At 51.2% G+C, this 16895-nt stretch overlaps 1 protein-coding gene across 28 annotated transcripts in view; it reads right to left on the bottom strand.

Moving 5' to 3' along the window:
- trol (terribly reduced optic lobes) overlaps window positions 1-16895 on the bottom strand; it is a 604861-nt gene that overhangs the window by 533040 nt on the left and 54926 nt on the right. For 27 of the 28 annotated variants that reach the window (XM_065435395.1, XM_065435373.1, XM_065435376.1 and 24 more), the window contains one exon: window positions 16225-16341. The exons of the other annotated variant lie outside the window; for it this stretch is intronic. In XM_065435395.1, the coding sequence (XP_065291467.1) occupies window positions 16225-16228 (4 nt within the window). In that variant the 5' untranslated portion in view covers window positions 16229-16341. The remainder of the gene's footprint in view (window positions 1-16224; window positions 16342-16895) is intronic. 28 annotated transcript variants of the gene reach the window in all.

Here is a 16895-nt window from a genome sequence, read left to right as displayed (position 1 = left end):
GGCACGGATGGCAGAATATTGAACAAAAAAGTGGCGATGTCGCCAGAGTACAAGACTTCTTCAAAGTACCAGCGAGATCAAATCCAATACAGCAAAAAAATTAAGAAAGAGTTCGAAATAGCTGCAGAATGGTAAAGCACAAAACTGCGCAAAGCGCAAAAAAGAATGCGAAAGAAAAGAAGCGCATTCATTCGTCATGTTGTGGTACGAAGAAACCTTCCTCCCCTCTAGGGCCATTCTTCTGAAGTGCGCCGAGGCGCAAAATAGACAAATAAAGGAAAGCGTTAACGCAAAGAGAAGTTTCCTTTAGAGCTTCTTCCCTGAGAGGAGAAAAGTAAACTTCAACGGCACAGGCATAAACAGATGGTAACCTTGAACGGCGTCCAAGTGGTTGCAGGTATAGAGAAAGGAACCGCTCGGAGTCCGCAGTTTGTTTTCCTCCTGCATACAGTTTACGTCCGCACCAAAGCCGTAAAATAAGTCTATGAACTGAACCACGGAGGAAAGTGTTGAAGTATCCGGGCACTTCTTCGAAGAGGTGGTCTGCGTGCCCCAGAACCCCTAGGCTGCGGGTGTAGTCACGAAAACGTGCGGTTCCCTACACGAGCGGCTACAGACTGGGCGAAAGTCAATTCCAGAGATCAAGTGCCAGCAAGAAACTTTAATACGCCATATCTCAAAATGTTTGCTCGCACGCAGAGCGGTACCGGGACGCGAGACTTCGGTTGCCATCGAGACGGCCTTAGGTCGCGAATGCGGCTGTCTAGACGTCGACGTGCGCAACGTGGAGAAACTCCACGGACATCAGACGTGCGATGAAGGACGCATCAGATGGCATGCAAGCTTGGCGGCTAATCACTGAGGAGGGCTACACTGAGTTAGTGTGTTTGTAAGCTGTCAACGGATTTATTTACATCCTGGGGCAAACAGCTGCGTTATTGAAGTAAAAAACCAGGATTGGCCACTTTCGCAAAAAGGAACAACCTCGCATAAAGATGGGTGCACAGTGCTTACGATTAACGCTGTATTCTGCCCGCACGGCGGCCGGATTTTTCGCGCCAGCGGTAGCGCGCTGGGGGCCACGGAGGTGATGCATCATGGTACACGATGAAAGCGAGCCTGTATAACGCATTGCGAATGCGCTTTAGACCACTGCTTTAGAAATTTCGGATAGTGCTTGAAAAGACCGCACCAGTGCCCACAGATATATCGCTCGCAGAAACAAGTGACAAATAGCCATGGCTTATGCGCATGTAAGGATACGCAGCTGAGCCAGTGTCCGGAGCAGCAGTCGTTACGCGGGTCGGCTTATAAAGCATCGCGAAAGTGCCGCCAATAAATAAGCGCACCACCCCGAGACGCGCAGCTTCGCGCACACGAGCCCGCGGCCACGAACACTGCAGCCTCACAAATCCTCGAGAATGTCCAAACACTGCGTGACGTGCGCCCAGCGGGAAGACTCCGGCGTGTAAGTGCAGCCACGCTGCACGGCATTCCGAGGAAGGCGCCGCCGCCGCGAAGCCTTTCACGACGCAAGCGCGGCATGGGTTCGCTGTTGCGCTGCTCGCATGATGTAAGACGACTGGGCTGACCTGGGGTAGGATGACTCATCTGCATCTGAAGAATGCGGGGAACACCTGACCAAGAGAGGACAAAATGACGCCAAAGTATTTCAAGGCATACCAACAGAACAGTGGTGCGTACTAAAACAAACATGACATCTGCGCATGCATGCCTTGGTGGCCCTCGTTTTCTTGAGCACAGCATGGACTATGGGATCGTCGTGCGCTCTTCCTCACACGCAAAAAAGGGAGCAGCCGGCGGCACTTGCAGGCACCAAATGTTAACACAGATGCCTGAAAAAGCTCAAACGGACGTTAACCAACTCGTCTTTCTGCCGTCCCACTAAACGTAGAGCGAAAGAAAGCGAAGCAGTAATGCGAGCTTGAGCTACGCATCTACGCAGTCTTGCCTATTTCATCTTACTTCGCAAATTTGAAGTAAGAAGTTCCCTGTTGAGAAAGAATACATTGCGAAGCTGGCTTTTGAAGGTGAATTGGTGACTTGGAGGGAGAATTGGAGCTATTTCTTCGGCTTCTTTTCTACGCTGCCCTCCAAAATTTACCGTTCACTTTAACTTATCTCGCTCAGGCGCTGGCTCATACGGAAGCTGCACAATGTAGCATCACGCAATCGTTAGCGGCGTGTCGGTGCGCTTTTATTATTGCGATAGCAATTATATAGACATCCCAAGCGAATTTTTGCCGTCGTGGCCGTGAGGTTCCGTATATATTTAGGTATATGTACGCTGCATACCACGCCTTGGTATATGACATGCGGGTTGTAATGCCACACCGTTGCATCACTAAAGTTGCTCCCGCCAGATCTTACATTCTTCACAAGATTTCAGAATTTTGAGAATGGCAGCCCAGACAAAAAAATGACGTTAAAAAGAAACGCCGACACCGCATGCCTTTGATCTTAAATCTTCGCAGGGTTAAATACTAAAAGTGCGAAACAATAACCGCTTAAACCTGAAAATGATGAATAGTAGCACGGCTGTGCACTGCCTATGGGATCGGCCGAGGAAAGGTTTCAAACACTTGCTACGGAAAAGTGGTAAAGTCGCTAAGGAAGACGTCGGCGTTAGTAAACAAATTGTCCGATGGCAGGATTTAACAGACGATTCCTGGCACAACGGCTCGTTTTACATAATCAGCTCAGTGCCACGATGTCTGCAAGTATTGCACATCGTGTATTATTCGAACACGTTGCTATCGTCTTATGGCGAAACGATGAGATACATTTCATAAACTTCTCGCAAAGCACTCTGGGATTCCTGCGGACGACAATGTCGAACATCAAAACGACTATGCGAGTGAGGCCAACACAGCTATCGCTGTAAATAAAGATGGAGCGGTGAACGGGACACGAACATATCCTGCTGGATTAAAAAATAAACTAATGGGCGGCATTAAAAGCGCGAGAAGGGATAAATGCAGACCAGCGCACGCGGAGTCAATTCGGCCTTCATTATCGGCGCTGGAAGAGAGGTGCGCCGTGGAGGAGCAGCGCAAATACTCGGGGGCGCTGAATTCCCAATTAGGCTAATTAAAGCGATCCGCGCTCTCCGTTCAGAGGAGTGGAAGCGGGCAGGAGCTGCCTTCTTCCAGGCGACGGCTTTGAAGAAAATGGCACGCCGACACAAAGCGGTGGCACACCGATAGAGAGAGAGAGAAGGAAGAAAAGGTGAGAAAGGCAGGGAGGTTAAACGGAATATAGATATCCAGTTTGCTATACCTGCACCGCACTGGGGAAGGGGAGACATCTTCGAAAAAATGCACACACATGAAAAGAGTAGGAGAGGGTAAAGAAAAACAGAAACACACAAAGGAACGCAGGAGTGTTACAGTCGTTCAAGCAGGTCGCTTGGCCGGGTAAACCTCAGTAACGCCTTCACCGACTTCTGGTGTGAAGGTCGCATCAGCCGGCACTCGAAGATTGTCTGCTCAGAATGACTGACAGCGCTACCTGCGACAGCGAGGAAGCAATCGAACATATCCGCCCTCGTACTCCTCGCTACAGCTCTCAGAGACTAGTCGTTCGTGGCGGTGTTGGCACGCCTCGATGAGCGGCCGTTTTCCCGAGTGGAGCGAAGAAGCCACGCGGCGCACGTTATGGCGCACGCATGCTATGAGCAACTGCTTGAATGAAGAGAACCGATCTGTAAAGAGAATGGTAATGTTGGCCCAGGAGAATTTAATGCAAGAGCAGAAGCTCTGTTACGCAAAATCCGTCGGCTTCGGCGTGACCTAAAGAGCGCACCAAAAATGGCCGACGACGTAAAGAGCAAAAACACATCAAGAAATGCTCGGACTGACGTAAAATTTCTCAGGGAGGTTCCTGCAAACGAGGTAAATTAATGGCTTTGAAAAGAAAATTCGGTACACATCGGTCTAGGTGGCATTCGAACCCGGGGCCTTCGGGGTGGGAGACAAGCTTGCTTCCCCGACGCCACCGCACGGTTGTGGCGGACTGCGCGTGCGTGCTTGGGCGCGTCCAGGCCGCTCCGAGGTCCCCAATTTTTTTTTCAATGCACGTCTGAGGAAAGGACTACCAAATTAATTTCGAGCCTGGAAGTGTTAAGTCTTCTCGTGACGCGTCCCGCACGTTGCTGATGACAAATGCCCAGCAGCGTTACACGGATGGCCTGGACTCGGGGCAGCAAGCCTTTCCGGCGCTGTCGCTGTGTGAACAGAATGCTTTGCAACCTGGAACGGGCTGTGAATGTGTTGTACTCTAACGTGTTGCTGAATAGTATTACTGGCTCCTTGCATGGCTGATGCGACAAGTCGAGCTTCATCGCGCGCTAAATATATCGTGATACTACAGCACAAATACCACGTGAGAATGCCGGACGCCGATAATGGCACACGTGATCGCCAGCGCGATGTGGTTCGCTAATGGCGTTTAGGTCGTGTTTGCTTCAAAGCTGGAGCGCTACGTACTGCACGAACGCTTCATTGTGCAGGGTGCAATTGTGCTTACTGAGCTTCCAGGTACTGTAGTTCACTTCTGGCACTGTGCGTCAAAAATGCACGTTTTCGCCCTTATTTCAGCTTTAAGCGTAAAATGGATGTATGGAAAGTTTCCTGCGTGAATGTCGGTTGCGGGGAAGTCTCAGTGAGCGAATTTCACGCCCTGTCGAGTAGAAGGGGCAACATTCACTGCGACAGACCTTTGGTGCTTGAGAGAAGAAGTAACTCTGGTGTTCGAGAGACTCGTCTCGGACGTAGCCAAAGAAGGACCAGAAATCATACAAAGAGCTGGAGACGTCTGCCTCTGCATTGTTTTACGATTTGTTTGGTGTTTAATTGCCTGTACCAATTCGTAGGTCCTCGTGACCGTTTCCATTTTCCTTTGTATGGTAGTCAACCTGACGCTTTTCCCGTTATTTAACTGCATCACTTCACATTCCTCTTCAAATTATATAAACTAGTCACGTGATCAGTAGTCTGCCCATCAACATGTTTAGCCGAACCAAAAAAATAGACCAAGGCGGGAAAGACTCGCTAGAGTCGCTCCCTTACAAATTTTTTCCTGCCGTCTTCGTACGTTAATTTTACGTTTGCAGTTACTTCTTGAATCGGCTGCGGTAGAAGCGTAATATAGCTCTGCCATCTTAGTCAGCAAGATAGTGGAAAACCGAGACTCGACTAGCCTTGCGCAAGCCGAAGCAAGGTCGCACGTTCCGGCACGCCGACGCTAGAAGCACCTTTCATGGGGCGACCACGAAGACTAATCCAACGTCACGAGGCGTCGCAGCGGAGCGCGTTAGGCGCCGCGGGATCGATTAAGACGAGGCCGCACAAGCAGGAAAAGCAGCCGTCTGTACAACGCGATGCCCTCTCGCAAAGATCCTCTCGCGCCACTCGCCTACAAAAGCAGTGCAGCCGCTTGGAAGTCCGACAGCGTTTGCCGATAGAGCTGCCTCCGACGTTGATCTCTCCGCATGTCTCTACTATGAATGAGTCTGGAAAATCTACTCATTGCTCTGCGCGCAGTAGCCTCGCACGTTGGACTCGTTGGTACACGATATACGCGAGAACTCGGGCGTCGCACACGTGACACGCGCTCAAACGTGCGAGTGTTGCTCTTCTCTGCAGTCATGCACATAGTCCTCAATCAACTGGAACTATAGCTCTCGGGAGACGAACACTAACAAAACGTGAAATGTTCGCAAATAATTTAAACCGCGTTGGTTCCCACCACATCTCAAGGGGGCAGTCGCGGCGTTTGACTACCGAGTAAACCGGCTTTGCTAGCGAGTGTAAGGTTCGAATAAACGCAGAAGCTAACAAGCTTTCGGGAACGCATCAGCTGAAGATTTGGCATTAGTATGGCAGCGTGCGTATTTATAGCAACTACAGCGTTAATATCAACCCAGTGGTTTTACTAGTGGGTACGTTCTCGTCATAAAATAGCACCACGAAAGTTGCCCTAAGTCAAAGGGCGTCACTGCTTCGCCTACGAACAACTAAGGCAGTTACCAGTGCATGGCTGGAAACAGCCGCCTATAGAAATGAGTGCATCACAGCACGGTCCACGGAGCACCAAAGCAGCTCCCACGGCGCAACGAATTCGTGCAACGCGGAACCCGCTCTGCCCCGGACAAATCGTCGCTGCTGCTGTGCAAGTGTCGACAGATCCCGTCGTGGCCGACAGATCGCAGCCCCCGGGAGGGACTGATCAGACACGAGGCGCCTGCAGCGAAAGTAGGCCAGCGGCGGCTGCTGCCGATGGAAGCCGGGAGGGAGAGCGCCGTGCACACTCGAATGCAGCGCCCGCACGATGGCATCGATCCAAATTTTTCGCCGACGTTCGTCGAAACGTTTGACGCCTCGCCCAACTTCCGGCAACAAAGACTCCAAGCTACAATGACCGGGCGGCCGAAGATTTGATGCGGCTGGCGGCGAAAAGTCACAAGGCGAAATAAGAAAACCGTCCGGTCAAACGACACGGCCCGACGACGAACCCAGACGGGCGCCGAGTCGCGTCGTACGACTCGCCGCGCCGACGCAGTTCGGGCTGAGTCGATAGCCCGGATCAATTTCACGACCAAAGGCGAGAAAGTTGAAGGCGAGCGACGGCCTGGGTACTGTGACGAAAGCTTGCTTACAAAATCGGTACTGTTTTGATATTAAAGGGACACTAAAGTGAAAAATTATTTCTTCTGTATCAGTAAATTACCTTTCTGCAACACCAAAAACACCACTCTTACAACGATAAGACGTTTGGTAAGCCAGAAAAAGCGCAAAAACGAAATACGGGTGGCGACGCCTACTTAAGTTCCCGCACCTGGGGGCTGTGACGTCTTCGATTCAGATGGCATCTTCTAGGGCCTACTAATTATATATAGCGGTACAGATTGACTACATTGCGTTCTAAAGGAACCAGATATTAAACATGGCAAGTTTCCAGAACCTTTACTCCGCCAACGTGGCCCAAATGCGAAAACATACTTTGGAATCCCTGACGTCACGCTGACAAACCGGCGCTGGGGTTTCGGCGCGAAATTCAAATACTGATACTTGGACCTTCATTTTCTCATCTAATATTCAAACTATCTTTTTGAAATGACTGCCTGCAGAGTTCTTAAACAATGCTTCATTAGTCTAAACTGATTTATTGCTTCCCTTTAGTGTCCCTTTAAGGACCAAATGTGAAGCGACTCTACCGCCATACACTCGTAATGAGATAAGAACTGCTTGTACGGAAGCCGTGTGCGCGTCGCTCTGTCGTGAAACTAATGAATTCCAAACCATACGTTACGTTGAGATTGGTGCTGACGTCCCAGTGCTGAATACTGGCGGTTACGGCCCAGTCTTCACGTGAGCACAAGAGACGGAGAGACTTGGGAGTATATTTAGAAGGCGGAAATTTACTATTATTCCCTCGTGTGACAATACAATGAAGAATGTGCGTACGTCTCCGACGTACTCATTCGTGTGAAGTGAACACGAATGTGACCATTAAGGTCACCTTGCCCAAGGAGACAACCGTCGTTGCCTAGTTCCTATGGCTAAAAGGTTCGCTTTCGCCTACGTCACCGCACTGTTCAATTCTGAACTTGCCGCCATTTTCCGACTTGATTGGCTTCTCGTCATAGGAATATACTCGAATGTGTTCCAACATGCAAAAGCAAGAACAGCTCCACAAATAGAACACGCTGGCACTGACAACATCGTGAGTTGGTATAGTGCCATATCATTGGAGTCAGCTGGGTTAGCGGCTCCACCAATAGAGCAAAATTGTTATCTGAATTGTATTAAGAGCGGTGCTGAATCACGCTTTGCAAAGCCTTCCTACAGTACAGCTGAAACCTCGATCGAAGTGCAACTTCCCATGAGGTTTTTTTTTTGGTCGTATACATGGAGGCTCACGTGAAAAGACACGTGAATACTTTTGCGAGTGCGTTATGAAGGCTGGAAACGATCGCTGCCGGGTCGCACAGCGGGTGGCGTGTCGTCACTGGCGGAACGACGGCCAGCGGCTCGAAAGGTGCCGACAATCGGTGACACGACGGTCCTAAAGAAGATGTTGCGCGCATTGTCGAAACAAGAAACCGGTACGGAGCAAGTAACGCCATTGCAGCAAAGCTCGCTGCATTTAGTCGCAGAGCTGCTCACGTTCAGTGATGCCAGTGCTTTCAGTCCATATGCCATAACCAAGGCTGAAAGGCTAGTGGGATCTGCCGATTATGATCTCCGACATCAAATCAAGTTGATTTTTCCATAACAAAATGCCGGGAGGCCTGAACAAAAAGTAAAAACTACTTCACTTGGCTAAAGTTCAGGCTCCCGTTTACATGACGGACAGGGAAAAAAACGCACTTAGTAGTACAATTCAGTTGCAATTGTTATACAAGTGTGATACAAGCACAGGCGTGAGTAACATAAAGGGATGTAAAAGAATATAAAGCATATAAGCAGGTTGCAATATAAGCACATCACTGCAGGCTGCCAGAAAAGGTCATTTCCAGTTTCTAAAATCATGGGTGACGGGGAAACCTCGACAGACTGCGTGACGGTACTAAGCATGCGTGCAAGGAAGCCTTTCCTTTGTACAGCTGATACGAAATGACAGCGACGGTTTATCCCTATCCGTCACCGGGATACGGTTCAAAGCATTCGTGACATTCGCATGAGCCACTGCCTTAATGCGCGATGAAAAACAGGCCACGCATGGAGGTCTGACAAAGTGGCCGCACTGTGACAACGCCATCGCTTAGGAGTCTGCAGGGAACAAACGGTCCCGGCGTACGCGCGCGCCCTCCTGCGTGCGGCGTCTCCGGGGGCGGCTGTTCTCGCGAGACTACGCCGGATGCGATGCCGGCGAAGTGGACTGGCACGCGTGGAGGGCGCAACCGAAACAAAGCAGGCTGCGCCGACGCGCCGTGCAATGTATACAACGGCGGTGTCGCAAGAAGAACACGCGCCGTTCCGAGAAAACATCAGTGCCCGATGTCGCGCTCCGCTGGACGCCAGCGGCGCACGGGACTTGAACACGGCGGCCTCACTTAACAGCCATTCCTAGTTAAGGGCGGAGCGCTAGCAATGAAGAAAGGGGCCCACGAACGACGAGAAGCCGAGATAAAGCGCAACATTTGGGTTTGAGCGGACGAGTTTCATTCGGAACGATATCGCGCGGCGCCGCGGATGTCTGCTCTCCCGCGCAGCGACGTCTCTTCAAGGTGGCGGCCACATCCGGCGGCATCCATTGGGCGATTCGCGAAAGGACGGCACATCGTTTCGTGTAACGGCACCGGCTCTTGACCTTTAGGCAAAGTTACAACGCGCTACATTGGTTTGCAGAAACGGCGCTATCAGATGGGCGCATAAAGGAGGCACTGCGCCGCTTGAAGACCGAAGCAAGATAAGTCGCTGTACGCGCGAGTTTAAAGAGGCACTTGGGCTCCGATATCGCAAGGTATGTACGACTCAAATGGAGAGCAGCGAGAGCCTGGCGTCGCTCGAAAATCGGGACATTTTACCTGCGCGCGCTGCTGCCAGGAAGCGCGTTTGCGGATCGCGCTGGCTGCCAGGGATACAAGGCAGGGATATTCGAGCATGGACTGTTTCATACACTGCGTTAGCGTCGTGTATTTCAGTGGCACATTGCATTTCACCCTAACGGGCACAACGAGCGGTTTCTGTACACCACGTGGTGTAAATGAAGATTGTAGTGCGATTTGTGTGAATTTGGTGTAGACTGCAATAAGAATGTCAGGCGCCTTCGTACGAGTAGAAAAAACCCACATGAAAGGTCGTTTACGGTATAGAGGCAGAAGACGAAGCCGACATAGCACGTAAGCTGTATTTTACGCCCAACGAATGAAAGAAACACGTTTTTAAAACTCGCTCGCCGATTATAGGGGTGCATGACGCAAATCTTGCCGGTCAGTTCTTGATGTTTGACGACTAGCGACGGGCTTTCCTCTATTTCCTCGTTCATTCGGTATCTTAGGAATTACTCATTTCGCAGAATTCGGATCACGTGGGTAGGATGCGATGACGACCGGCTGGGATCGCGCGTCTTCGTCTACGGAAAGTTATTTGGCTAGTTGGTTCGACATCTTTAAAAGGGCAGGCGCACCAGTGGTACGACCTGCCCCACATTTCCGTACCAGTTCTGGGCTCCCCAGTGCAAGATATGCTTTGTCCTACATTTCTACCTCCTCCGTGCCCCCAGTGTGGGGTAGCATACCGGATTTTGCATTCTTGGTAAACTCGCTACCTTCCGTATTTAGTTTTTCCAACAGCAGTCTACAAGCACACACGATGCAAGGAGCCACTTTTGACATTGTGTCCACTAGGCCGCATCGTAAGTTACACATAGAAATAAAGAAAAACATGGAAAATATTGGGACTTAGTTGAGAAGCGAAAAATGTGCGTATGTATTGTTATACGCGCAAGAACCTCCAGCTGCCTTTAAATAACAGTGCATGGTGCCGCCAAATGATGCCTGATAAACGTGTCAAATGAATGTTGACAGCAGGCATGAGGCCTCCGTCAGGCACGCTTCAAGCTGCCCGTGATTGTGACCTGCTCCACTAATGTAAAAGCACCGGCTGGGCTGCATGCTTTAGATTCTGTCGAAGTTGATTAAACTGCAGCTAGGGTGCACGCGTTTTCATCTTAATGATCAGTGCCAACGCAAGGATGCGAATTTTAACACCGGGAACGAGCGAGAGGTGGCACAGACGCCAAACACGCGTGCCTGAGTGGTTTAATGAGCGAACGACTGCGAACTGGCACGGTTAGTGGAACATTTAAGTGTGAACAAATTAGTCCCGCTGTACGGGAAGAGGAGCTGCAGGTGTAGATTGTCGCCCACAAGGCCATTTCCGACGCATTAGCAGAAGTACGGCTTCATGGAAATACGATTTTTAGCTGTCGACATACGAGATTGTGCGTGCTTATCAAGCATAGCAACGACATGGCTGCAAGTCAAATCTCCACTCGGACTGCAGCGACATCCTGAGCTGCCAGAGAACATGTAAATTATAATTAAATTAGGGGATTTTACGTGCCAAACCACGATCCGATTATGAGGCACGCCGTAGTGGGAGACTGAGGAAATTTGGACCGCCTGGGGTTCTTCAACCTGCACCTAAATCTAGGTACTTCACATTTCTTCCCCATCGAAATGCTGCCGCCTTGGCCGGGATTCAAACCCGCGACCTCGCAACCCTGTGCTTAGCAGCCCAACACTTCCGGTGAATAAAAGCTAGGTCAGCGTGAACCGTATGTGTCGAAAGCGAACGCCACACAAACACACCAACATAAATGCAGCAAGGAAACTGTTTAACAGCAAGTACCATTATCGCCAGCCACACCCGCCAGCACGGCTCCCTATTTACAAAACAGCTCCTTGCCGAGTATTCACTGTCCTTTAGAGAACAGCCATTTCACCTTTCGGCTCAGGTACTGGCGCAGGCAAAAAGCCGATTTGGCGCAGGGTCCAACGCAAATGTGCTTGCCATATACCATGAAAATATTAACCGATATAGTCGATATGCCATGGGGACGGGTTTGCGCGAGGCTCACCCTGCAAGCGCGGTTAGCAAAGGACGTGACGCTCCTCCACACTGCGACGCACGAAGGGCGCTACGGCCGGAATTGGCCGATACGGCGCAGGGAAGGCGCCGCAGATTGCCAAGAACGTGTGTTTATTAACCCAGGATGCAACACACTGCAACAGTCGCGGCTTGTGGGCAAAGGCTCACCGCAAGACCGATCGAGTACGCGCGCCTGCACTCAACATCACGTCATGCATTATACTCATGTCGTGCACACTAGGGAGTTGCCGAATACGGGTCGCAAGAAGACATTGGTACGGCGACGGAGTTTGCCGAAGATGTAGGATTCTACGAGTATATATGTATCTATATCTATATTCCTTCGGCAAACTCCGTCGCCGTACCCCGCGGGTTCGATGGACACCGAAACTAAGCGCCAGCAAGACGGTGCATGTAGCGGCACTACATCGTAAGTCCGTCACAAAAATGCGCGAATAACGAACCGGACGACCAATAGAGTTCCTCAGAGTGAGAAACTATTTGGCCGAGTCTTTGCTTCATTTCTATGATGTTGACGATAGCGCGCTGTTGGTTTTGATTTTCTAGCTGCCAAGCATCGACAGTAGGACGGTTTCACTCGATCCTGCGCACGCTTTGGCGCAGGCTCGGCGCAATTTCCCGCTAAAATGCCGTTTCGGCGCAGGGTGGCGCAGTTGTTCCGCTATGGGAGCTCGAGTGCGGAGCCGCTCTACATTTTCGTGGTTAATAGACCTTCGTATTCTGGAAAATTCAGCGCTCCGACATTCATGTACGCTAGCTTATAAGCATGACAGAACGCGCAGCGATGGCGGACGTCCAGATTAGTGTCGACGTGTGCGCGGATTCGACGTGTACGATGGCGCGGCCTTTTCGTATGTTCTCAGAGCAGCGATCGAAACCGAGGCATCAGACGGCCGACCTCCCTTCAAGCTGGCAAGTGGAGTCAATGAATGGCACGCAGACAAAACGCGACGACAAAGACAACAAAAGTGTAACGCGCACTGAATGGAGGGGCCACTCGTCTCGCACGGTTCGAGAGAGGAAGGTGATCACCGAAACGGGAGCCAAGAGTCGGTGCGCGGACAGCGTGCGCAGGACGCACTCTGGTCGCGTCCGGACGCAGGAAAAACTACAGCGAAAAGAGAAATGGCGGCGAGGACGAGACGCGCTCGCTATCCGGTTTCGCACATCCGCCTGGCGCCCCGCAGCGGCGGGCAGGTATTCAAATTTCAGCGAGAGCTGTCGGGCCGCCCGTGGCGCGTCAGCGACGACGCGCCGCCTCTGCGCGAGACGTTGAAAAATCCACACGCACAGGGACCGCGTTCAGACTCGACCGGGAATCGATCACTCCTCCTTCCGGTGCAGCCGCGTGGCTGCCCCTGCTGGGGCGGAATAGGTGAACGAGCCAGAAACCGCCTTACTGGTTCATGCAAGAACTGTCGGTAGTTTATTTCGCAGCGTGCGCTAGATGTATACCAAGTTAAGACTGCGACACCTACAGACGAGGTTCGAACGGTGAAGCGCCGGCGCATGTACCGCGATGATTAACATTGCCACGTTCAGTGTCTTTTCTCATGAGAATCTGCAAACTTACACCTGCCAGCTAAATTTTTCATAGCGTGCAAAGATCGCGAAAGCTGAGCGTTTCAAATAACTAGACCCAACACTCGATCGGTACAAGCGCCTAGCTGCGCGCACGTTCCCCTTGCGACCTGCTTTCGCACGCACAACTCGGATCATACACCCGCACAGAATAAACGCCCCAAAAATAAAAGCCAACTTCAAACGCTTTCCACTTAGCCATTTAAAACTACCGGGATAAAAACTGCCGTCATTTATTTGTCGCCATAGCTTTTTCGCTTCGAGTACGCGCGGCCTGGTTTGCCACGGGGTGTCAATGCGGCCGAAGAGAATGACTCGGGAAGAAAACGGCCGAGAACAAACGGTATCGCGAGGGACTTGCCTCACGCGACGACCATGGGGAATCGATTGGGGCGCGACCAATCGGGATAAATTGCACCGTCGGCAAGAAACGAGCGCCAAGCGAGGGGAAAACTGCGGGAAGGCTGGAGGGCGAGGAAGCGAAAAAAGTTTGCGCGAGTTTCTCCATTAGCGGGGGTATTCCTGGACATCCGAGTGAGAGGAGCTTTGAGTGCTGTCCGAGTATCTCCGGCAGGTCGTCCGCCCACTCTTGTACACGACGGGTCACTTGAAGTGTGTGCCAGTACCAGCGCCCCAATGCAAAAATGTGAAGCATGCGCATATTGCACGTAATACACGAAAGAAGCGCATGTGCCTCCTACCAAGGTCTCAGCGACGGCGAACGGTGGGAAACGCTGGTACATCGAGAATGAAGCTGGAGTTGTCACACTCCCCCTCGAGCAGCGCTCCATGATAAGTCTCAACGCCATCCAGGCTAAGAAACACGATGAGGTTTGCTAATCGAGTAAGGATATGCGCGACGTAAGTCATCATATAACTACTCTTAATTACGTTTGAAATCAAGCTCGTGGCTCTGATGCAGGCTGCCTTGCTGGCTCTGATGAGTACGCCCCTGTGAGTCATCGCCGCACGAAAACGGTAGCGGCAGTCACAGTTATCACCAGAGTGCGCTAGTGTCTACGGTGACTGCAGGCGGGGTGATTCAGTCTGCATGGGTAGCGCGTGCATGCGCCTAAACATCGTCCTTGTGGCTTCGAGCAGATACGCTTCTTTCTAAGCTCGTTATTTTCAACAAAGTGCTGTGTAATCCCCAAACAGTATTGATATTGATTCGAACACGGGACCTCAAGCACGGATGCCCGATATTGAAACCATTACGCAGCGGACGCAGGTACCGGATAAACGGCACAGAACGCCGTCACGAATTTGTCGCGGTCGAGCCAGCGCGATGTGACGCTTGGCGTGTTCCGATTTAGCCACCTCGCCAGGCTGAACGGCTGCGATTGGCAGCGAGTGCGCGTCTTAGCAGAGTCTCCTGTATTTAGCCAAGTATAGACTGCTCCGAACTTTAAGACAATGAAGGCAGATAAAGCACAATAAACAAAGCCGCTAGGACGTCGGAATCGACAAATACGAAGATCTGACAAATGCATGTACTAACCATCATGGTGGCTGAACGATTCCAGCGCCAGCGTTCCCTCTAGCAATCACTGCACGAAACTGCCCCGAACAGCTTCGCTGCGAGGGCAAGGAAGGGTATACGAGCCACACAGCGGGCCGCAGCGCCTGCACGTGCCACTGCGATAAGCATTCCGACAACATTTGGCGGTTTTTCCGGCTGCTTGGGAGGGCAGGTGCTGAAGCAGCGTAGCGTCCACGTGCGACGTTTCCAGATTTGCTCAAACTTGTAAGAGCAAAACTAAAAGGTAAGTCAAATTTCACACTGGGTGGTGTACATCACGCCTTACTTTGTTAGCAAGACGCTTATCTTTGTCTGCTCGCTTTATTAAACTAACACGATAATGAGAATGCGGGGGTATAATAGCGCTCTTGCGCGCGCCTGGCGCCCGTAGCTTGGAGTTCATTGGCACAGAAAGTTGTGCGCAAGTACTCACACAGTCTCCTCCTGCAAAAGGCATAACGCGGCTAGCAAGGTATACCGAACGTGCAGCCGCTGCCGAAAACAGCACGCGGCCGAAATGGTTCTTCGTGAAATGCGAGAGAGTCTCATGGCACGTGCTCTTGTTTCCCTGTTTCAGCGGTTCTTTCGTATGTTCACAAGTGTCTCACTCGGAATGTGGCCCTCAAGAAGGACCCGACTTGTAACCGCGCAATAACATTGTGAACATTTATATTTTGTATACGCGAAATTTATAATGATTTCGCTGCCTTTCTGACCTATTTCTCTTATGGCTATAGGTACAGTGCGAAGCAGGCGGTGGACTGTACAGATGTAGCTATATATATAGTCATGAATAACGAACATCCACACTTGAACTTGTATCTACACTTGGAATTCCGTTATGGCCGTCATGGGCCCAGTTATGACCGAAGAGTGGCCGCCGCAACAGAAGCACCAACCTCTCCTTAAGTACAATTAAGTAAACGAAGTCATGGAGCGGGCACTGAAGTGCTGTGTCTACCGGCTTCTTACCTGCTCTTTGTTAGGCCTCCTACAAGCTCAAGGCGGTCTCTAGCGTCCGCTAGGACCAATTAAAGAATAGCTTAAAAGTAAAACACCTAGCCGAGTGAAGGTATATCCACGCACTACCTCAGATCTATGTGCCTGAACGGTCGACGACCGATTTCGTTCAACCACTGCAATACAGACTATACGCCGCACACGACGACGGTATTTACGGCCGTGTGCTATCTTCGAAGCTAACCGACGCAGTGAAGCGAAGTTTTCAAACGCTGAAAGAACATCGCACTTACGCTCGGTTGTCCCTACACAGCGAACGTTATTTGCGAGAATGGTAAACTTGAGAAAAGCCGATGCCAGCGAGAAAAAAAAAAACGTCAACAGAGCGGTGCTCGTTAAAAACGGCTCATTTCCTCGAGTCGCTCGATGTTGCGGCAACGCGCGGGAAGAGAAAGCGCGTCTCTGGCCGCGGGGAGGCGATTAATGCCATCGGCTGGCTCAGCGGGAAGAAGCAATTACTCATCGGAGACGAACGAGCCTCGGATCCTTGAGAGCCCGTCCTCTTGCAGGCGGGGACAAGGAGCGCGTGACGGCGACGGCGAGGAAGGAGGCAGCAGAGTGGCTGTTGGTGCTTACCTGCAACACAAAGAAGCAGATGGGGCAATCGTGAGCACAGACAGTACGCTTCGATCGGACCATCACACATTGCACTGCACACTGTAACGGCGCGGGGCAGAAGATGATAGTGAGCTATAGCACCTGAAGGGCACAAGATGGCTGCGACGAAGAGTTCCCTTACGGACATCCAGTGGCCGGCGCGAGGCAATGCTGCGGGTAACAAGACTGCAGTACTACATACGGGTCTAACACTCTGGAAGACAGCCAAGAGGGAAGACTGGAGAGGCACAGAAGTTAACGAGGAAAAAGGACCGTTGTGCCTTTCATTGCGTTACGAATTCCTGTCCTGAATTTACAGGGGAAAATTATGATAAAAGAATGGAATGTCGGCACACGAGCTAGAACGTGTGCAAGTTTCATCACCCGCCGCCCGTTGCGGACGATTTGAAACCATGTGGTTGTCTGCCGAGACGAGCCTCGCAAGCCACGCTCGTAAGATTATTGCACTTCTCACAGACCTGCCTGAAACCAGTGAACTCCGGTTTCTATGATTAGCGCATACTCTGAAATGG

The sequence above is a fragment of the Dermacentor albipictus genome, chromosome 2 (assembly GCF_038994185.2).
Source record: "Dermacentor albipictus isolate Rhodes 1998 colony chromosome 2, USDA_Dalb.pri_finalv2, whole genome shotgun sequence".
Classification (NCBI taxonomy): Eukaryota; Metazoa; Arthropoda; class Arachnida; order Ixodida; family Ixodidae; genus Dermacentor; species Dermacentor albipictus.
This window is presented reverse-complemented; position numbering and strand designations above follow the sequence as displayed.